At 42.1% G+C, this 22,669-nt stretch overlaps 1 protein-coding gene across 2 annotated transcripts in view; it reads right to left on the bottom strand.

Annotated features, from left to right (window-relative positions):
- Window positions 1-22,669, bottom strand: part of slc4a8 (solute carrier family 4 member 8) — a 31,457-nt gene that overhangs the window by 1,932 nt on the left and 6,856 nt on the right. For both annotated transcript variants that reach the window (XM_018725874.2, XM_018725872.2), the window contains exons 2-23: window positions 17,348-17,429; window positions 14,683-14,832; window positions 13,616-13,751; window positions 13,280-13,440; window positions 11,922-12,110; window positions 11,331-11,419; window positions 9,804-9,961; window positions 7,703-7,790; window positions 7,406-7,552; window positions 7,221-7,321; window positions 6,793-6,967; window positions 6,106-6,239; window positions 5,703-5,948; window positions 5,119-5,224; window positions 4,595-4,756; window positions 3,888-4,001; window positions 3,565-3,726; window positions 2,825-3,076; window positions 2,440-2,508; window positions 1,790-1,963; window positions 1,115-1,246; window positions 511-629 (exon numbers count right to left, since the gene is read on the bottom strand). In XM_018725874.2, the coding sequence (XP_018581390.1) occupies window positions 511-629; window positions 1,115-1,246; window positions 1,790-1,963; window positions 2,440-2,508; window positions 2,825-3,076; window positions 3,565-3,726; window positions 3,888-4,001; window positions 4,595-4,756; window positions 5,119-5,224; window positions 5,703-5,948; window positions 6,106-6,239; window positions 6,793-6,967; window positions 7,221-7,321; window positions 7,406-7,552; window positions 7,703-7,790; window positions 9,804-9,961; window positions 11,331-11,419; window positions 11,922-12,110; window positions 13,280-13,440; window positions 13,616-13,751; window positions 14,683-14,832; window positions 17,348-17,429 (3,146 nt within the window). The remainder of the gene's footprint in view (window positions 1-510; window positions 630-1,114; window positions 1,247-1,789; window positions 1,964-2,439; window positions 2,509-2,824; window positions 3,077-3,564; window positions 3,727-3,887; window positions 4,002-4,594; window positions 4,757-5,118; window positions 5,225-5,702; window positions 5,949-6,105; window positions 6,240-6,792; window positions 6,968-7,220; window positions 7,322-7,405; window positions 7,553-7,702; window positions 7,791-9,803; window positions 9,962-11,330; window positions 11,420-11,921; window positions 12,111-13,279; window positions 13,441-13,615; window positions 13,752-14,682; window positions 14,833-17,347; window positions 17,430-22,669) is intronic.

The raw sequence follows: 22,669 nt of genomic DNA, 5'->3' as shown, positions 1-22,669 counted from the left end.
ACACCTGTTTCCTTCATCGTCACAAAGTGACAGATAAGTATCCTTGACAATACTTTTTAAAAAAAAAAAAAAAAAAAAAAAAAAAAAGAATATAATATTCTGTATTATGTATCTGTTCTGTAATATATTCCTTTGGAATGGTTTACCCCTTTATAAATCAGGGTAATTTTCAGTGAAACTATTCGGAATTTGAGCCTGCATCCTTTGGGTGCATGGTGCCAGCTCTCAGCACTACACCACCTGCTGCCTCTTGTATTTTTAAGATTCCGGGGCTCTTTTGTGATTATTAAAATAAGAGAATAACTACAGCAGTATTTTTTAGAACGTTTCTCAAATTTTTTCCTGTTCTTACAACTGGAGTTAACTGTAGGATCCCAGAGTACATCACTACTTATCTTTCTCCTTAATGTGATAATCATACTGTACAATGATACTGAAATGGCACTAATAGTACCAGTAGTGCTTGTGCACGTCTCTGTACGGCAAAGTTTGTGCACACAAGTCCCTCACCTGGAATCAGTATTTTTGGGCGTCTGTATGGGCTTGCTGCTTTCCATCTGGATCCGAACTGGGGACTTATGCCCAGCCCTGTCCTTCTCCCTGCCAACTCCCAGCATGCTCTCTGATTCCTGTGTCACAGAGGGGACGAAAAAATTCCTCTGAAAAATGGCTCAACAGAAAATTTCTGCTTTATATTTTATAAACAGGGGTGCGGTGGTGCAGTGGGTTTGGCCTGTGCCTGCTCTCTGGTGGGTCTGGGGTTCAAGTCCCACTTGGGGTGCCCTGCGACGGACTGGCATCCCATCCTGGGTGTGTCCCCCTCCAGCCCTGCACCCTGTGTTGCTGGGTTAGGCTCTGGCTCTCCACAACCCCGCTTGGGACAAGTGGTTTCAGGTGGTGTGTGTGTGTGTGTGTGTGTGTGTGTATTTTATAAACCATAAGAAGGGTGATCTTGAATAGGTTGTAGGAAAAGTTTCGAATAATCATAATCACAAAAGTGATGCTTGCCAAGTTTCACCTTTAGGGTGCAATACTCCACGCGACCCTTAGATGGTAGGATAAGCACGAGTTTATCAGTGAAGAAGTACACAAATAGGCTGTTGAAGACTAGTACCTCCTCAGCCTTCTTAGAGGCATCATCCAACTTCTTCTTCTTGCTTTCAGGCATGATATCATCGAGGTAGCTTAACTCTCTCTTGGAGAAACAAAAGTCGAGGAGCTTGCGGATGAACACCAGGGCAAGTACCTAGGAAGGCACAGGAGATCTCTGGAGCTTTAAGGTGTCTCTACAATGCTTCACTGCTTTGTTGGTTTGATGTTTAAGTTACAAACTTAGTGAGAACTTCCTACTGACTGCTGCTCAGTCAGTTGGCATTTTAAATAACTTTGTGTTAGTCTGCTGCTGTTTACATTTATTTATTTGACAGTTTTCTCCAAAGCAACTTAAAACATTACACTACTGACACTAATTTATCCATTTATGCAGCTGGGTAATTTAACTGGAACAATTTAATGTAAGTACTTTATTCAAGGGTACTACAGCAGTAGCTGAGATTTGAATCTACAACTTTTTGGCTCTAAAGGCAGCAGCTCAAACAACTATGCTACCAGCTGTTTAAAAAAATCTATTTGAGTAGGTACTTTAGTTTCCAGTGTCATCCATGTAAAGCGTGTCAGTACTTTGTTTTAGTGTGCTTCACTCTAGCAGCCAGTTTTCAGTCTGTAGAGATGCTGTCAATCTGTCCCTTCACCCCTAGCAGGCCTTCCTCTTGTCATAGTGCCATCATACCATCATGGGGAAGATGATGGCGGCTGGTGAGGTCTTGATGACCCAGAGCAGCACCAGGCAGGTGAGTTGCGTCAGAGTGAAGAGGTGCACTTTGCGCAGGGGTACATGGCGGAGGTATATGAAGTCGGGTTGGTGCTTGGCTGGCATGCCAAAGAGCTTTAGCCGGTCAAAAAACTGAGAGGAGGCGAAGAGAAGAGAGATCAATTAAACTCATGCTTCCTCTATTCCTGTTAAATGGAACAGTGTGCTTTAAACCCAACAGAGGACTGAGAACTGAAGACCATTTCAACAAATATCATGTTTTCAAAATGGAAAGTGTTGTGTAATCTCCATCCTTCTGCATCTGCTTTAAATTGTAAATATAATAACTCTCAGTCTGATTAAGAATAGCCTAGAATGAATATGTGTAAGAAAGGAGACCAATAAATGTAGAATGTAGTAATATATCAATAAAGCCCAGTCTCTGGAGTTATTATAGAGGGAATGTACACACATTTATAACAGTAAGAGTGCAGTGCTTATTCACTAAACATATAACCATTTGCAGTAAAGAGACCTCAGGGTGAGACTAACGACTCACAGAACAGATTTGTATTCAGTACACAAAAAGGCATCAAGGAGAATAATCTGCCAGTAAAGCATCCGTTTACCTGGATTCCTTTCAGAGAAGAGACCCCCATGTAGAGGAATACTCCATAGAGAACAGGCATGGGAATGAACTATAAAACACACACAAACACACACACGCACACACAGAGGGCCCCAGCAGGCTTAGTTACACTGTTATAACTTGAGCAGGAGTGTCTTCTGTCACCGTTTTCTAAATAAAATAATGTGCATGCATACTTCGTGAAGCATCATTACACTGACTGTATTGTACGCTACTGCTGTCCTTGCTGGCAAATTTATTTCCATTTGTTTTGTTTACGCCCCTTTCAAGTCCTGCAAGTACCCATGTTTCTGTAACCATACAGCAGGTGCATGAGCAGCAGTGTGGGCTGTGAAGGCCTGTGGAGCTTGACACTTGCAACCGACCTGCAGAGCCCCAGTCATGAAGACGGAGCAGCCCATGAGCAGGAAGATGAGCAGGCCGGTGAGGCGCTGCTCACGGATGCCAAGGAAGCGAGGCTGCTCCCCGGGCGCTGAGCTCTCCGACTCCAGCTTCAGGCTGTTAACATGGGAGATGGAGAGCACGGTGGCTGCCACGAACCATGGCAGTCCCATCACCGAGCACACAGCCAACATCACGCCCACCATCAGCAGGTCCAGGTGGTACCCACAGCGTTTCTGTAAGGGGAGGGGGGTCTGTCAGTGACATACTGTATATCCATGCAGCCAGTATTAGTGTCAGTAGTGGAATCCAAACTGTTGATATGAATCGTTGAATGTGTGCGATTGTTGCGTAAGAAATCTTTGTTTAATGTCTGTTAAGATATTACAGCAAAAAGTTTGTTGGCTGTGTGTCAAGACGTTTAATAGTTGTAAAGTCTGGTATTTGATGTATGATTTTTGGATGAAATACAGTTTAGGAAAGTGCTTTTAAATTCATCATGGTTTATTTTATGGAAGTGATGAGGATCAGCTGTTATGTGTTAGTATTGTGATGATTATTTATAGAGAACTCTGAAGTGTTTTTAATTGGATTAAATTCAATAAACGGGGAAAAAAAATCTGCAAAATGTCCATTTCCTTGCTCATTATACACAGCAGTCTGTTTCATGTACAGCTGGGAGTACAGTTCAAGTGCTCACTAGAACACTAGCAAGATCTCTCACCAGCAATTTATGCTCCTTGCGATTGATGATGACAGCAGTGATCTGCTGATCCATGAAGATAAGGATGGTGCAGAGCAGTGCCGGGACAGAAGCAGCAAGGACTGTCCACCAGGGGTTCCGCCCAATAGGGTTGATGACCCAGCCTCGGTCATCCCGCGTTGGCTACGGGCAAGGGGTTACAAAGATTAGGGAAGTACATGTTTGTAAACCATTGAAAACTACTTACAGTGCTCCTGAATAAATAATTGATATTTCACATCTCAGGCTCATGTGCTCCTGCCTTCACCAATCACACAGCACATACACTGTTCCCCTGCTCTTACCTTGAACTTACTGGGCACCTGAAGCTTCTGGGAGGGTATGCCAATGGCATAATCAAGGATCACCATACAGACGATGGTAAGGAAGACTGCAAAGTCACTGATTGTGGACCGCACCTGAACCACATTAGTTTCCATCAGTGTTATAGAGACACAAAAAAGTGCATTTCTGTACTGCTCTGTATAAATATTTGTAGCACATAATCTGACTTGGCTTCAGGGGGCACTTGAACATACTAAGGGGCACAGTATGGGCTTTAATTCTGTGTGACTTCACAGATCAGAATTAATTCTTCGTGAAATTAAAAATGAACAAATTTTGCTGGGGAGGGGGGCGTGGTGGTGCAGCGGGTTTGGACTGTAAATGTTCTCTGGTGGGTCTGGGGTTCGAGTACCATTTGAGGTGCCTTGCAATGGACTGGCTCCCGTCCTGGTTTTGTCGTTCCCCTCCAGCCTTATGCTCTGTGCTGCCAGGTTAGACTCCGGTTCACCGCGACCCCACTCAGGACAAGCAGTTTCAGACAGTGTGTGTGTGTGATTTTGCAGGGATGTCATTATCATCATTACCTGCCACAATACTGACTTGAACATTTACACTTTTGTATATGTATCTCTTCTAGTTTTGATATGTGCATTACCAATAGCAGGTGTGTGTATGCACACATGTAAGTATAGGCTAAATCTGACTATGTTTCAGAAACAGTTCATACCTTAGTGGGGAAGTAGCGGCTAGTCTTGAACTGCTTCAGAAAGCTAGACATGGCAAAGGTGGAAAAGAAAAGAATGGCTGACCAGAAGAGCACATCAGGGGTGTAGGGTCCATGGTGACTACATGCTGTCCCCACAAACTGTCCCTGCAGCTCCAAACACTCCTATAGACCAGGGAATAAGGGACGGTACTAAGCATTAACATGTACAGAAACATCTAGAAGAAATAAATCCCCTTTGCAGCTGACTTCTATAAATAAACCATCCTGACAATCAGAAAACATGCAGAAGCCAGTTATAGTTAGGGGAAACAAGCATAGATCAAATCACACACACACACACACACACACACACACACACACACACACACACACACACTACAATAGGGTACTTGTGGCTGGCATAAATGCCACAAAAATATGCTTCAAAGAGCTTATAACAGTGAAGTCAGCAGTATAAATGGTCAAAGAAACTAATTCTATTCCATCGACTAAATGTTTTTCTAAAATAAAGAGCAGCAGATGACCTTGACCGTGAGGTTAGTCCAGGGCACTGCAGAGGCAGTAACGTTCCTCTGGCTCCATAACTTCAGCGTCTGATTGCTGGGGTGGTCTGGTTTAGTACACCTGCAGCTAGGGGTTGGCCACAGGACAGCAAGAAAGAGAAAGAAAAATGATGGGCACTTATTTTCTCTTCAAGTGCCAAAAAATGTACAAAATAAGAGTTATTTTTGAGACAACAAGCACAACTTTTTTTAGCACTTCTGTAAAATAATGAAAAACCCTCCTCTAAGATCATAAACCAGAAGTCCAGTATGCAGAAACAGGCAGGGGCATGATTCCTCATTTTTCTAAAATATGAGATATGTTCCTCTTTATCCCATTTATTCTGCCTTATTCTAGATCCCTGGAAACCTGCCACAAGCTGAATAACATCCAGCAAGAGCTCCAGTGTGCAATTTACAATTTGCAATGTAAAGTAATTGCATTAGCAGTAAACCCCCGACCCCGCCCCAAATACCCAAGTACCAAGAACATTGAACAGTTTTCCTGGTTACAGCAAGCTCTGTAATGAACACAAGAGTCTGTGAGCTGAGAGAATCCCCCTCACTAGTAGAGTGTGAGGTGGTCCAGGTTGGTGTGAGTGTTGATGGGATAGATCTCGCCCAAGTGCACAAGCTTCTCCAGCGCTTCATAGATGAAGATGAGGCAGATGAGGGCAGCAAAAGCCTCCTCGGTAAAGCGGGTGATGTAACAAACCAGTGAGCTGGCATCAGTGGCCACCAGCACCAGGCACAGGAAGGCTGTCCAAAGGCCAATGCAGGCACGCAGGGACAGGTAGGATAAGTCGTAGTCTCTGTGCGAGCCATCGTGGGTGGGGTTTGGAGAAGGGGAGAGAGCAGACACAGACAGATGGAAAACAAATGTGTGGTTCAAATGTGGTTCAAAGCAAATTATTTTCCCTGTGTCTGAACTCAGCTATTCTGGAAATGACAGAATGAGAGAACACTTACTTGCAGAATTTGAAGAGGATCTTCTCAAAGACCAAAACAGGCCCCGTACTGCCCAAAATGGTGAGGGGCTGGCCCGCAAACAGGGAGTAGGCTATGCCTGTCATGGACGCTCCAAGGAGAGACTCAATAGCACTCTGTTTTAGGAGGGGCACAAATTACGTCACACTTTTGACACATAGAACTGCACTGGAAATGTTTTCCTGAACTGGAAATACTTGAAATTTATTATCTAATTGACTAAGCCAGAGGGATGATTTCCATCACAAAGTGAAACGTTTGATTTCACTTACTGAAATAAATGAACCTACTGTTCTGTTTCTCTTGCAGTATAAGGTCAACCCAAAAAATCTGCTGGACCCAGCCCTCCAGCACTGGGAGTTGAATGACCCTGGACTAAATCCACACAAATGTTCAGATAAACAACAGAAAGTACAGTCTCTGATGACCAGTTACTGTAGTCAGCATGCAAAGGTTGCGTTGGGAAGCATTCCTCTAGCTTTGAGGAAAAGCATGTTGGGTGAGAGGTGGTACTTGGCAGTCTAAGGTGTGCGTGTGTGCATGCGTGTGATGGTACATGCATGTGCTTGTCTGTATCTGGATCTGAGTGCAGTGTCTGTGCCTTGGTGGGTGCATGTCTGTGTGTTTTTCTAGATCCCCTCCCATGAGCACATGCGTATGCATGCTTACAATGCGGCCGCCCGTGGCCTCCCCTAGCAGCCCGCCGAAGGTGATGACAGGAGACATGCAGGCACAGTAGAGGAAGAGGAAGGAGGCCACGCACTGCAGGTTCAGCCCATCCCGGAAGTCACTCAGGTAGAAGGGGGCCTTCCGTTTCACATCCAAGATCAGGCCACCAAACAGCCTGAAAGCAGATGAATATGTCATGCGACTGTATAAAATGGGGATGATGACAATTTACTGTTACTACAGCAAATGCAGAAAAAGCAGCCCAGATGTGCAAAGGGGTTTCATGTCATGTACAATGAATGTAAAGGCAAAAATGATGTCACTGCTTAGTTTGTTCAATTAGATTTAATACACAGAACCAGGAGTGAGAAGTTAAATGAGCTGTAAAGTCAATATCAGCGATAAAGAAATGGACAGCGGTCACCCACCTGCCTGTCCTCTGTAGCTCTGGACCGTGATGTTCTCCATGGGGCTCCACCTCCACCTGGCAGACTGTTCCATTCGGAACGCCTGGAGTTTTCCTCTTCTCCTGTACAACAACACATCTGTTACAGGCTCCGCTCGTGAATGAACCCCCCAAATTTCTGCAGTCTCAATGGCAGTCGGAGCGCACCTGGGAAGGGACGTTCTTAGGAGGTTCAATGCGGATGGAGGGGTCCCATTCGCCAGGGGGCAGCACAGTTACCTGATCCAGGAACTCGTCAATTCCTGCCAGGAGGTCACTACGGTCTTTGGCCTTGTAGGCCACATCATGAAAGATCTGATGTGGACAGACAGGGGAGGCTTCAATATTTCCTTTATGTATTTTGAGAACCTACGGAATGCCACCTCCGTGCCAGACTAGGCTCTTAAGATGCAAAAAATAGCAAAATCCCACCAAAAAAGAAACACAGACTACATACTGGGTTACCTCATCTGTCATGATGGTTGCCATGGAGCGACCAATTTCATGGTACTGCTGGGCTTTTCCATCAGGACCCAGGAGGATGAACAGGAACCTACAGCAGCATGTTTAAAACTAATAAATACTAGAATATTGCGCAGGTTGTTTAAATGTTTTCCTTTTTTCCCCACCTGGAGATAATATTGTTTACATTTAATTACTGTGTTCTTGATTTAGTCAGGTCTTCCATTAAACCAATTACATAATGAAGTTTTAGATGAAGCCCAGAGACATAAATTTCACCCAGGGCTCCAAAGTAAAGGAGAGTTTGCCCCTTCAATCTGTTACTGCTCCTGCTACATTCTAAAGCTGAAACACTTCCAAGAAAAATGTGGAAGAATAAAGTTCTTTCGCAGACCCACAGAACAAAATGACAGCTTCTATCGTTTGCATAAGAGGCCTACAGTCACATATGTGGAGCAAAACGACAGAATTTGCACGCCTGCTACCTTCCTTGGATGTGGTAGCTGTTTCTCAGGCTCCCTCTCCAGAATCAAAACCTGATTCTCTGTTACCCGTGGACAACATAGTAGGTTTCTGCTAAATTTAGTACAAGTTTATGGTTATAATAAAGGTTTTCAGTACTGGTCTGTCAAGAAACAACAGCAGGAGAAAGCTTTAAAAGGATGATGTTGGTGTGAAAGACAAAGAAGGAACTATGTGATTTTGCCTGCATTATAATTTAGACTAGGTAAAGCAACATGGGACAAAAAAATATACTTTAAGCAAGCAGGTAACAGCTCTGCGGACAGCTGGTAGCATAGTGGTTAGCACTTAACATTAACCTTAACATTGTAAGTCGCTTTGGAGAAAAGCGTCAGCTAAATGAATAAATGTAAGTTATAGATTCATGTTTTCATACTTGCTTTTTAAAATATTTACCTTTGGTAGAGTTACATTTTCTTATTTTATGCCATTTGCCTAAACAAATCCATTGTTTGCTGTACCAATAAGTGAGGTTCACTTGAAACTAGGACAGCAGGCAGTCTGTTGGTTAAGGTGACATTCTTGTAAAGTGAAAGGTTGCGATGTGAATTCCAATGTAGGCCTTTGAGCTATATTTCCTACAAAATACACAGCCTAGACTGATCCAACACTTCCCTGTCTATAGGGGAAGCAATTTTGACTTAATTTCAGTAAATGCCTTGCCTATATAATAATAAAGTAAACCTTATGAATGACATGTACCCATATTCAGTAATGTATAGAAATAATTTCACACATTAAAGAGGAAGTGGCACATATGGGTGAGTCAATACATGGGTGGTAAAGGAACATCAACAAGCTGTTTCTGGAAGAATGAGTACTTGGTCAGTATGAGCACCTCAGTAGGAATCAGTACCAGGTAGGTAGGTAGGTATGAAGAACTCAAAGAGCTAATATGTGGTTGATTATGGTAGCTCAGGAACAGTGTCCACTTTACATTGTACACATTAGAACAATTCAGACTGAGTCATTAGCTGGCAGGTATGAAGAACTCTGAAATATTAGATATCTGGTTTAAATAATACAGCAGGAAGACTCAGTAGTATAGCAATATAATAATATAATTATAATATTGCTATGGTACATATATTGCTATGCTCCTCACCAGAAGCTCTTTCAACAAATATGGGGTTGACTCAAGTGTCTAACTTTTGTCCACTATAAACATTTGACCAGCCTCTAATTTGAATGAATTCTGTAACATCTCTTCCCCCTTTTGGAAGCTTTTAGACAATGCTACATGACCCCTGGTAAGTATTGTAACCTTTTGCCCTTTCTCATGTATCTGGAGGCATTTGCAGTTTCTCAATACACAGTTTCTGCCTCCATGTTGCTGTGACTCAGATCTGTTTGGTTGTTAAATGATAAAAGAAGAAAGGAGGAGTCAGTACATGACTTATATGAAGACATCTGAAAGAGCATGCCAGTACATTGAAGCTATGGGTACCTCAGAAAGAGTGAGTCAGTGTCTACCAGGTATGGGCAACTCAGATAGCGTATCCCTGAGCAGTTCCTGGTCACTTCAGAAGAAGCAAGTCGATAAGTGGCAAGTATGGGCAAGTCAGAGAGAGCATGACAGTACCTGGTTGGTATGGGCACCTCAGTCAGGCCAGTCAGCAGCACAGCTGGGGAGAGGCGAACAAAAGCCACCACAGGCCTCTCCAGGAAGTCCAGCTCCCCCACTAGCACATTGGAAGCCTCAGCCCCTGTGGGAATCTTCTTCATAAAGTGCATATCGACCTAAAGGGGAAAGAAAGGTGAACACTTCCATGTCACTGGGCCTAAAAGAACAATGAGAATATGACCTGGAAGCCCATAAACAAATGTTAGAAACAACTATGCAGGTTTAAAAAGTGTATAGAATTAAAATTAAAGTTGTTGGAACAGAGGTTGTGGACTTTCCTCCTTTTTTAAAAAATGTTCAGTCCTTACATAACAGGGTTCCAAAAACAGTACTTATGGTAACGGCCCAAATGGCAGTGAAACCTTTGTAATTTTGATAGCACAGCTGAAACTCATTATTTTGTTCGAGAAAATGGGTAAATGGTCTTTCCTTGGGTTACAAGGTAATGGTATTCCAAAAATTCATTTCTGGGTTAAAAAATGCCCAAAAAAACAGATTTCTCAAGGAACATGTCAGTCTCATGTTGTTTTGCAAAGTGAAGGTTATTCCATGTGTCAGATTGTATGAAATCTTCAGTTTCTTGGCAAAGGTGTCCACTACTGTCTTGAGAGAAAAAACACACACTGGATCTAATCAGAATAGACAAAGAAGCAGAAGGCCCAGATGCCCAACTTTAAAACAGGATAAGTACATCAGAGTCTGTAGTTTGAGAAACAGACACCAAAGTCCTATTTATAAATGGGCATCTTTATCTGGCAGCACATACTTGAGTAATACCACCAAGGGTAGAGATAGTGATAAGAAAAGACATTCACAAATGTATCTGACATTTTTAATTTTGGCCATAACGAGCATTTTTTCACAATAACGCCTTCCTATAATAGTATGTCATGCCTGCTGAACATTATGTAGTAATAATACTGAGTATATTTTATTGGTCGTCTGATATCCTTCAAAGGATTAGGATTAAATTCAAACAATGAACTGTCTTTTTATTATTATAATACATAACCAATATCTTTGAATTTCCATGAAGGTACAATGAGTACTAGCGCTCGCTCTCTCTCTCTCGGTAGTGGAAGCTTTTTATTCCAGGCAAAGAACCTCTATTACAGCTATGAGTCATTGCTCTGTTCTTCTATGCCACACTGCCATTATACTGTCAGTAATACAAAACACACAAAGAGATATGCATCATGCATACAAACACAGGCAAACACACACCCACACCAAGTATATAAACATGCTTTTTTCATGCAGTAACCATGACAACCACCACACAAAACAATTCAATATTCAGTCGGTCAAAATCTTTGGCAGAAAAAAGTCCAGAATTTTAAAAGGATAAATATTTTGAATATCACAGAAACTGCAGCAAAAACACAGTAAACATAACCATTGCAATCTGTACTAGAACAAATAAAATGTTCCTGTGCTTTTAGTTTGAGGCTGTTGGTATGGGTATGGAATAAGTGTGGACAGTACCTTGCTGAGGTCAACTTGGCTGTTGTCCTGGCTGACCCCGTTTTTCACCTCCAGGGTGGACTGGGGTGGTTGAGGAGACACAGCATGACCTGGTATGTGTCAGGTTAGCAGAGGCAGGAAAAGAGTACAGGAATGGGTTTTCCCTTGTTTATTTTCCAGTGTGTAAAAAGTCAGACATGAATAATCAGGGATTAAAAAAAAAAAAAAAAAAAAAAAAAAGTGATTGTTTGACAAGGGCGCGGTGGCGCAGTGGGTTGGGCCGGGTCCTGCTTTCTGGTGGGTCTGGGGTTCGAGTCCCGCTTGGGGTGCCTTGCGGCGGACTGGCGTCCCGTCCTGGGTGTGTCCCCTCCCCTTCTGGCCATACGCCCTGTGTTACCGGGTAGGCTCTGGTTCCCCGCGACCCCGTATGGGACAAGCGGTTCCGAAATGTGTGCGATTGTTTGACAACTATCTTTTGTGCACAGAATAATACCTTGGCAATACCAAGAAGCTTTAAACCTTATTTTATAGAATATTTTTACAGAAATTTGAATGTGTCTCTTATTAATTCACATCTGATTCAGCATTACCTTCCTTCCTCCCCAACCTTACCGCTTTTGTCCATGGAGTGGGGCTCCGATTGCCGGCGGCCTGCCTCGGCAAAGGAGCGCACCATAGGGATAAGGTTGCCTCTCTTCTTCTCATTCTGGTGGTGGTGCCTTTTGAGCAAGGCTTCACGCACCTTCACCCGCACACTCTCATCTAGTTCCTGTGCCGCCTCCTGCTGGTCCAGCACCATGTCTAGAAGAGAGGGGGGTTGGGGAACATACCAGACACTCAGTCTCTATCTGACTGGGGCATGCAGTCAGGACAGAGACAGTTCATAGGCTGAAAAAAGAAATGTGAACATGCTTCGCTCTATATAGGGACACTGTTGCCAACTGTTAGACTCTCATGAACAGTGTTGCTTGAAAAGGGTTAACTGCAACCCTCAATTTCTCACTACACGTTCTTGACTTACATTTATTCATTTAACTAACGCTTTTCTCAAAAGGGACTTACAATGTTAAGTTGCTTACAATTATTTATTCATTTACAGAACTAAGTAAATATTCACCAGAGTAATTACCTTACTCAAAAGAGTATTTCAGCTGGAGGTAAGAGTCAAACCCCACAACCTTTGGGTCCAAAGGCAGCAGTTCTAACCACTGCACTACCAGGTGTAAGTCTCAAATCCTCATACTATATTATATGAACCATAAGGATAAAGAATGAACATGCATGAATGCTACTTTGTATAAAAGGGTTTCCGCCCCCCCCACAAATTTCACATCTTATTCATGGAAAAAAATAATACAAATTGACCTTCAGCAACATAACCCCCAGTGTTCGTGACGGTATCTACCCACGTAAATGCATAAACTCTTCAAAGATTTAATTAATCTGAGTCACTGTGCAGCTACACAAGGAAAATAGAAGCCTCCTTTATATTTATATCTGACAGAATGCAATATCATGCCCATGTGTGATTTTTTTCTGTCCTTGTAGCCCCTGGAGATACTGACATCTACTGAGAAGCATCAACAGCACCTGTTGTCTCCCCACCCACAAAGCCAATCTGACTGTGTTGTATTGTAATGTGCATCACAGCATCCGGCTGTGATACTTGAGAACATGCAGCACACATCCCCAGCATCGTTTTCAGCTTCATCACCTGTGCAAGGCGAGGGCTGACCTCTGTGTGAAATATGACTGAGACGAAGGGGGCCATTCAGGCAAGGATGATGAGTATGGGCACAGGTGTGAGAGACAGGAGGCTCGCTGTGTGTAGGAACATCATCAACCAGCGAGCTTCCAACCATCTACAGGCATTTTCGTGTGATTTCAGCAAGAACACCACTATGACAGTGATAAGCAGGTTTTGCTGTTGTTCTCTTCATTTGACACTGCACTGAGTGGCACCCTCTAACCTGCAATCTCCTCAATGCAACTGGCCCGCATGTCCAGCAGCACACTGCCATTGATGATGTAGCTGCGCAATTCAAATAAGCTGTGCAGAGACAGCGTAGCCACGTAGGGTTTGCTCCAGCGCTCGCCGCCGTCCTCCACATCCTCCTCAAACTTCAGCCACCTGTGGAGAGAGAAAGCACCAATCAGTCCCCAGGAAACAAGCGCAAACCGCAGTCACGGCACAGATCAGCAATTTTTCCACAAAATTAAAACGCTAACAAAGATATCTACAGTTCAGTAGGGTCTTATAAGAACAGCTCTGTTCACACACTGGGGTCCTCAGCCCTTGCTCTCACCTGGCTGTCTCCTTCCACTCTGCATCCTTGCCATCCTTCACGCAGATCTCGTCCAGCTCGGTAAAGAGGTCATGGGGCACATGCTCCTCATCATCTTCAGTACCCAGGATGAACTGCACACGCTGGGAGGGGGTATCTGAGCATAACAGTCCAACGTCAAAGAGCAAGCCAATCAGCAGGATGTGGACAACATGGACACAAGTTGGTGAGATTCAGTGGAAAGGAAAGGACAATTCAACAAAGCGCTACCTGGGTAACCAGAAAGCATTGGTTCCAATGAAAAAACAAATCAGTGAGTATACAGTGCAGACTACAGTGATATCCTTTCTTATCCTCTTTTCAAGAATCCATCTATGACAATTACCAATATATACAAATTAATAATCTTGACATGCCATTTTGGCCCCCCAATCAGGCATTGCAGAAGTTTGTTCCTGCTCCAGGAACGTACTGTAATAAGCAGATGGGTCAATTTCTGCTTGAGGGCTCCAGTATTGACCATCACTGTGTGCCCACTGTTTTTCCCTTTGGAAGACAGAGAGCACAGTCTTCACTGCAGATCCTGCATTAAAAATAATGGTCAAAGCAAAGCTCTGCTGACAAAACTAAAACTCAACAGAGCAATCGCATGTAGTACTACACTACCAGCACCACTAATGGGACATGCATTCACTGAAACCAATATTCATTAAACCGTTAACTCATTTAAAAGTATGTACATAAGAACAAATTGTTACCTGTGCCTTTACAGCCCTGAGTAGGAAACCAATTAAAAAAAAAAACAATGCCTATTCTAATATCAATCAGTATAACAGTATTTCAGTTTATATTTGCTCTTCCTTGTTGACTAATTCAGGTTGCTCATATGACATTCAATTAGTGTCTGCCTCTTTTAAAATGTTTTCTGGCCTGCTCCAATGCCTCTCCATTTTTCTCTCTGATGCCGGCACCATCACTTTCAGTGTCAATCAATCCAACAAACAGCCAATCGGGTTTAATTTAGTTCACTGCAATTTCACCATCAGTGCTGTACCAGAGTTAACGGGTCGCGAAGGCAATTGACTCACCACGGGAAGCTGCCGCCGCCTCCTCTTCCTCAGGGGCTGCGCCGCCCCTCATCCTGTCCCTCTTGCGGTGCCGCGAACCGTGTGGCCGGTGGTGGCGGTGGGACTGTCTGTCCAAGGGCATGCGCACGCCCACAAACAGGGTCCTGTGCCCTGGAGCAAGGGGAAAAAAGAGGGCTATCACTCAAGGCCCCCAATACCCTTTGTACCGCTTCTAAAAATCACACTGCCTCATGGGAGCACACATGTCAATCTCAGTTTCTGCTAGGAAGTATCTTCCTCTCCATTGTCATTCCATAATTGTAAAACTGGTGGTAACAATTTAATATTTTTTTTTAAATCATAAAATACCAAAATATGCAGGTAATGTGAGTTTCTACAAAAATTGTGGCTCCTAATAATACTTTGGGGAATATGAACAGGGTGGACAAACAAATAATTCCAACATGGGAATGTATTAGTATGTATACTTGCAGATACACCTTTGCAGTTGAAAGCCTACTCTGCAGGACAAATTATGTGAAATCTCACAGTGAGAAAGTTTGCTGCCACCCTCTGGATGGTGCGTTTTGCTTGCCGATGTAGGGCACGGTGCTGATGACACACACATGCCACACTGAAGGCGAGAGCGGCTGACAAGCACACAGACAACATCTGCTCAGTGAGCCATGGAGGACAGAGCTCCCTGGAGTTTGCATTATTGATGGCCATGCACTCATTCATCTCTCTAATTCCCCCCCAGTCGCCAGACACACACACACACACACACACACACACACACACACACACACACACACAGAGGCCAGCTTTGTTCTAACCCACCATGCTTCTCGAAGCTCCATTAATATTGCATTGGTATCCAAAATTCACCCTATCCGACTTTAGGTTCCGCTAATTTACAGGCTATCTGGAAGAAGGGCTTTACATTATTTATTCTAGCTAAAGCAGCATTTTTTATAGCATGCTGAAAACATTATTTGTGAATTAATATCTCTGTCACTCTGAAAAGTTTCATTTTATGCTTGGTACTATTTTTATGTTTGTACTATGTTAAATAATTCAGACAACAGAAACCAATATGTATTTGAAAAAGTGGGCTTTGGATATAGTATGGGAATGAGGGGTCAGCTGGCCATAACTATGGTTGGAGCTGCTACCTAGCACGTGAAGGACTTTGCGCCCCTAGTATAGCTGTAGTAGCCTTGAGTAAAGTACTAACCCTAAACTGCTTCTGTTAAAATTATCCAGCTTCATAAAAGGGTAAACCATTGTAAGTAATTTGATATTTACATTGCTTTAGATGAAAAATGTCAACTAAATATATACATATAAATGTTTGTGATTGCCCTGTAATAAGACTGGCATCCCATCCAGGATATACTTTGCCTTACATTGGGCCCTGTGTTTCCAGGACAGGCTCTGCACCACAGAGCTTGAATCAATCAAGAAGCACATGAGCTCCTTTTAAACACTTTTTAAACTTTTAATCATATCATGTCAAAAATGATTGTATAATCATCTTGTAAACTTGAACATATCAGAGACAACTGGAGAATATGAAAAGTCGCTCCAAAAAAAAAAAAAAAAAAAAAATATTTTGATTTACAGAAAACTAGTATTTTTTGCAAATCTCATCCATTTGGAAAGTGCAAACATCTGCAGTACCTCCCCACTGAAGCTTCATCAACAAAACTAGCAGTTATGTTTCAGGTTATGCACTAATTTGCATACTAGCATATGCTTCTCTATACTAATCTGAAATTAATTTTCAATGTTTTATTTAGCACACGTGTGTGTGTGCGCGCGCGTTTTATTTAGCAATGGGGGTGCGGTGGCGCAGTGGGTTGGACCGCAGTCCTGCTCTCCGGTGGGTCTGGGGTTCGAGTCCTGCTTGGGGTGCCTTGCGACGGACTGGCGTCCTGTCCTGTCCTGTCCTGGGTGTGTCCCCTCCCCCCTCTGGCCTTACGCCCTGTGTTAGCGGGTAGGCTCCGGTTCCCCGCAACCCCATATGGGACAAGCGGCTCTGAAAGTGTGTGTGTGTATTTAGCAATGGTAAAATAAAGTAGATGAAGAGTACAGCTCTTATTTCACCACCTGTACAACTACAGACAAACTGACATTGGTCATAAACATATTCTAGAGGAAGTGTCAAAACCAACCATTTCTACCAATGCCATTTCCTCCCACAATCCAAACACATGGCAACTCTTTGTGTGTGTGTGTGGACTCCAGACTGCCATGATTATGACTTAGACACTATAGTGAATGAGAGAGATTTTTGTCATTTTGCATATTTGGAATATTGACACAAAGGCACTCTGGGCTTCAGCTATCACCAGCTGAATGAGTAAACAACCTGCACTTGTAAGTGAATATGAGTCCCTGCTCCGAAGGGTTCAAGTGAAAGTGAGCCACATGTTGGGGAGATCTGCAATAGAATGTTACCGTTTTAGAGAAATTTTCTGGTTTTATTGTCTGTGTCTTAAATTTTGAGAAAGATGGTGCATTTGCAAAAGAGATGCATTTTTTAAAATCTAAGCCAGTCCAGGTACTGAGATTTACCGGTGTTGACCTTGCACCATTCTGCCGCATTGGTGGAGAACATCTGTGATACTAAGAAATGACAGCATCAAGGCAGAAACGAAACCCCCGCCCAGCTTTGACCCACCCTCTAGCTCCTCCTTTTCATAATGGATGTTGAGGATTGAGCTGGTTCCTCCTTGGTCCACCACCACCTCCTCATCTGGCCTCTACAGAGCAGAGAGAAAAGAATGTTACAGAGAAGTTTTTACCACACCACATGGCATGAGTCTGACTCATGGAACTTCCACAAAGAAAACATACTCAGCTCTTGTCTCCATTTGGTATAAAATCTAAGGAACTGATAAAATAAGTATGAAGTCCCTCAGAGTGAAACATATTGCAAGGATTTTAAAAATGTGTATAACATACTGCTGTCATTTGTCTTACATACTGTATATATGTTTACATTTATATTATTAATCTGAGTATCGCTGCAGCCAAAACAGAAGGCAAAAAATAAAACCTCTTACATGAGAACCACAGAAATAAACAGGACTTTAGTTGGGCTATGTTCAAACTATGGTGCCCTGGCAGAATTCAACATATCCAGGTCAGTAGGTGAAGAGAAAAGAGTGGGCAGAGTTCCATAGCGCAGAGCAAATGCAGTGGGAAAACACTGCTGTCAGCTTCATTTACGCTGGAGAGACTTTGAAGTCAACTCACGATACCTGGATGTGAACACCACACTCCCATTCAGTCTGTGCTGGAAAAAGGGAACCCTTCGGTACTTCTCCTTCAATCTGATGCACTGGGACCTTACAGCAAAACAGTGTAATGGGCACCTGACACCAGTTTACAAGTGATGGTATAATCGTTACAGTAGAGCCTTGGTCAGTAGGGCTTCAGTGTCACCCCTGCCCTTTATGGTTCCTTGTACACCATCACTTTGGTGAAAGTTCTCTCACCAAGATTTATGTATGAGTAGGTTTGTGTGTGTACACAGAGGATGAGAAGGGATTAAAATTCAATGTGGACAGTAAAATATGCACAACAGACACCCACAAACATTCACAGCTCTGGTAATTCAACAGTACCAGTGTCAAATTAAACTGAATTGAATAGAGCTGATTTGAACTGAAAATATTTATCCTAAAAGGAATTGCACATCCATCAGAGTAGTGACACAAGGCAAAGGCACAGGCGTATGTGTAGACAGCAAATATGCTGCCCAAAAAAAAAATAAATAAATAAAAGAAAAGTATCAATAAGAGGTCAACTGCACAAACTGGTGCATGCACTATCTTGTAGATATTGTGGCTATTTGTAGATATTTTGATGAAAATCAAAAAGGACTTATGGTAAGAGTGTTTTTGTTTGCTCAACATGGATACAATGTGCAACTTGGCACGTGTTAAAACACATTTAAACTGTCTCAATGATGGCACAATTACAAAGGCAAGTGGGCATAAGAAAAGCATTTCCATGTTTCCTAGGCTTTGTTACTGCAAAAGACTCATATCAGCCTAGAGCTTATAGGTCATGCGTCACTGAACCAGTGCACTTCTCCCCTTCTAAAGAAATGCAAAATTAATCAGGTAGAGCAGACCTAATTCAGTACACAGATTTCATTACCGCTCGAGGAATGTTTGTGGTAAGATACTGGCAGAAAAGCCTACCTATAAAGCTTTCAAAGGTCTGGATAGAGCATCTTTCTACCTTGGCCCTTTAGGACTGCAGTTTCTCAAGTTTTAGACAGAACATTTTCATTAGCACTCAATTTACACTCACAAAACAGCAGGTGAAGCTATTTGATATGCAATAAGTACTTAAATTAAAGTTAAGGGAAAAACATCCTAGGTCCTATGAAGATCAATCACCCTGGCTGAGACAACCACACAGAAGCTACTAGAAGATGTTTGTTTAGTTTAAGTCCACACCTGTTCAATGAATCCACTCTCTTGCAATGGTTTGTAACTCAGAGTGGTAGAGCAGGACTTGACTGAGCTGTCCCATGTGAGCCTATCTTCTACAGAATATTACTACAGTATATGAAAGTCACTGTTCACAGCTTATTGGATATAGATATACACAGTACCACTCCTAGTGAGGACCAATAGATGAGCAACGTTGTTTATCCTTGAGGGAGATGTAGGGTGAAATTTATATAGCATCAAAACCTCAAAATCACAAGTGCAACATAATGCCTTGAAAAGAATGACCTTTATTCGTGTTGACTTGCAAAATCCTCCATTAACACATATTTTTCCCCACTGAAGAAGCAACTGGGTTTTGCATGTTGATCAGTTTAAAAATCCCATTGAGACTAAAATTCTACATTAAACCAGATCTAAAATACCATTTAATTGAGTTGTGGTCTGAAATCTGTGAGATGTTTTGGTTGATATTAAGTAGCAGAGAAGCTACATACAAATACCTGACACCTGTCTCTGTGAATGTACCTCCCATCCCCCCCAGAGTCAAATGAAGACACCACCTCTCACCTTGTAGATATATCAGAGCTGCATCCAGCGTTGTACACAACCTTGGTACACAACCATGCTCCTGTTCACAAAACCAGGTGTCTGCTTGAAATGCAATTTGAAATTCCACTTATTACAATCGTGCCGCCCCCCGGGGATTCATTAAACAGTTGTCATGGTGCATTGCCAGTACATTCATGCCTCTTGCTGTCTCCTTCGTCCTTTCTCCCAGGGATGTGGTATGTTCTTTCCATTACCCTGCATCCCCCCCTAGACACCAGCCACGCCATTTGCTTTAGCCCCCCATTTGTTTACAAACCTGCAAAACACCCTTGCATCGCATTATCCAACAACACCAAGAACTTGTAATCAAATAAACCTCAAGACTCCTCAGTGGCAGTAGGAATGAGCTACATAAATTAAAATTTCCAAGATTTCTTTTAAAACTACATTGCTGTATTCCTAACTCAGGCACCAGGGTACACCAAGTACAATGTGATTTTTTTGTAAAAAACTAATATAGAAAAACAAAATTATATTCTTTGTCATTGTTCTCAGGATTCTTAGTTGAAAATCTGTATTTAAATTGAGCTTTCCAAGTAAATGCTTGAATTTTAATGTCCTCTAAACATGGGGTACTTCATTTGGCTAAGAGTCTCATACAGTGTAGTATATACGCGTATCAAGGGTAACTGCATATACTGTAATTCAAGAAATGGGTTTTCCAGAATATGTTGTATAAACTTTACTACATTTATTACATTGGAACTTCTTTGTCTAATAGGTTATAATACATTCTTTCAGAAATACACTTTTTACAAAAAGTGTGTGTACAAGTGTTTCAGCAATTTCTGCAGCCTGTGTCTCGTGGCTCACGGACAGGAAGGTTAACATTTACTAGGACTTTGACCTGAAGGAGCATATATACACATTGTAAAACCACATCTGTTCTGGTTGTGCTGAAATGAAGCAGTGCTGATAGTCGGGTCCTGCTGTGTTTTTAGTGCCTGGAGAGGTGGTTGATACAGCAGCCCTAACACAAAGCCTCCTTCATCAGCTGTCTCCGTACTTGGGTTCCCAGAGCACCCTTCAAAAATTTCATTGTTCCCAAGGAAAGAAAAAAAAAAAAAAAAAAAGCTAGCTTTGGCACTCAGGTGCTTATTCTCGATCATAGTTGGTAGGTTCAGAAAGAAGTATTAGGGAGGTTTAGATGGTTCTTTTCTTCTCCTGGGTTGTTGTCTTACTGAATGTTAACTGATGATAGTTTGTCCTCCGAGATTAAGACATTATTCATTATTTTAACAGGAATTCTTACATGGCTTTACCATGAAAAACACTTCATCTGATGACTCAACAATGATCTTGTGAATCCAGGGGGTATACTTTCTCACCAGGCTACACAGCCGTACACCAGCTACACGGCAAGGTCCTTACCCTAAATTGCTCCAGAGAAATTACCCAGCTGTATAAGTGGATAAATAATTGTTAGTACCTTAACATTGTTGCTTTGGGGAAAAGCATCAACTAAATGAATAAATGTAAATTTCCCCTGATTGAAACCCTCCACCACACCAGCAAGTCATAAAAACACCACAAAGATAAAAGCCATTTAGTTACAACATTCAGAACACAACATACATTACATTTATTAATTTAGCCAACACTTTTCTCAAAAAAATGTAACTGCAACTTTTCTCTCAAAGCAACTTACAACGTTAGTCCATTTAATAACCCATTTATGCAGCTGGTTAATTTTACTGGAGCAATTTAGGGTTAGTACCTTGCTCAAGGGTACTAAAGCAAGAGATGAGATTCAAAGCTGCAACTTTTGGGTGCAAAGGCAACAACTCCAACTACTACGCTATGAGCTGTCCCTCTATAATAGAGGTTTGGTGAAGTCCGTAGCATAAATCAAGAAATCATCATACTATATATAATATATATATTATTATATAGTAGATACACAAATAATTTTGCTGAGAAGCATAGTATTAACATATTCAACATTTAAAATGAACAGAGTCATGGTGTAAAGAGAAAGATGCATAGTAAAAATAAACACCACCACACAGGTGCCACATATTCTGTTTTTCCTGTGCCTTAAATTGCAAAAACAGAGACAAGGTATAATATAAAAAAAAAAAACACAATCAATTCAAACATAAGTGAACTACAAGGTGGGTTCTTTTGTGGGCCTCACCTTTCAAACACCATGTTTTGCACGTTGCACCAACATTTACCTAGAGACTAGACAAAGAATTTTTGCCATATTTCTGTCCCTGCTTGGAGCCCAAAACAGTGCCAAAAGATGGCAGAGTTGACAAATAAAACTAATTCCACAAGCAAACAATGGGTTATGTCACTATGACGGATGACTACGATACTCAAACAAGTTGTTTCCATAATTTACATGTGACCTCAATTTTCACTACCATAAACATATACATTTATTCATTTGGCAAATGCTTTTCTCCAAAGTGACATAACTCAGAAAAAAACCCATTTAACCAACAGACGGAGTGATATAGATGCAGACTGGGACACTGAGTCAGAATGAACCATTTTCAAAACCTCAGTTGTGGACAGAGCTGCTAAAAGCTTGGTTTAAAGGCACCTAGTGCCTCCCGTGATGGCAACTCTAAGACTGGCGTAACCACAGTCCCAACACACGAGACCTGGACTGCAGATATACGTGGTGGAAACACAGGGGAAGTGACCAAAGACATGTAGCTGCAACATCAAATGGTGGCTAGAAAAAGCCTTTGGAGGTTAAAATACTTTGTACACTCCCAACATTAATCACTGTGAAAGAACAAATGAAGAGCGCAAACTCTATCCATTTCCCCATTTTTCTCAAAACTGCATCAGTCATCCTGGATATAGTTAAAAAAAATACTTTGGTTACATTTTGTTCCCTGCTGAAGGTGATGATTAAAAATGACACATCAGTGCATGTGTGAAGTATGAAAGACCCAGGTACCCATCCT

Source organism: Scleropages formosus, chromosome 22 (assembly GCF_900964775.1).
Source record: "Scleropages formosus chromosome 22, fSclFor1.1, whole genome shotgun sequence".
Classification (NCBI taxonomy): domain Eukaryota; kingdom Metazoa; phylum Chordata; class Actinopteri; order Osteoglossiformes; family Osteoglossidae; genus Scleropages; species Scleropages formosus.
The sequence above is the reverse complement of the archived record's forward strand: the minus strand, read 5'-3'. Positions and strand labels throughout refer to the sequence as shown.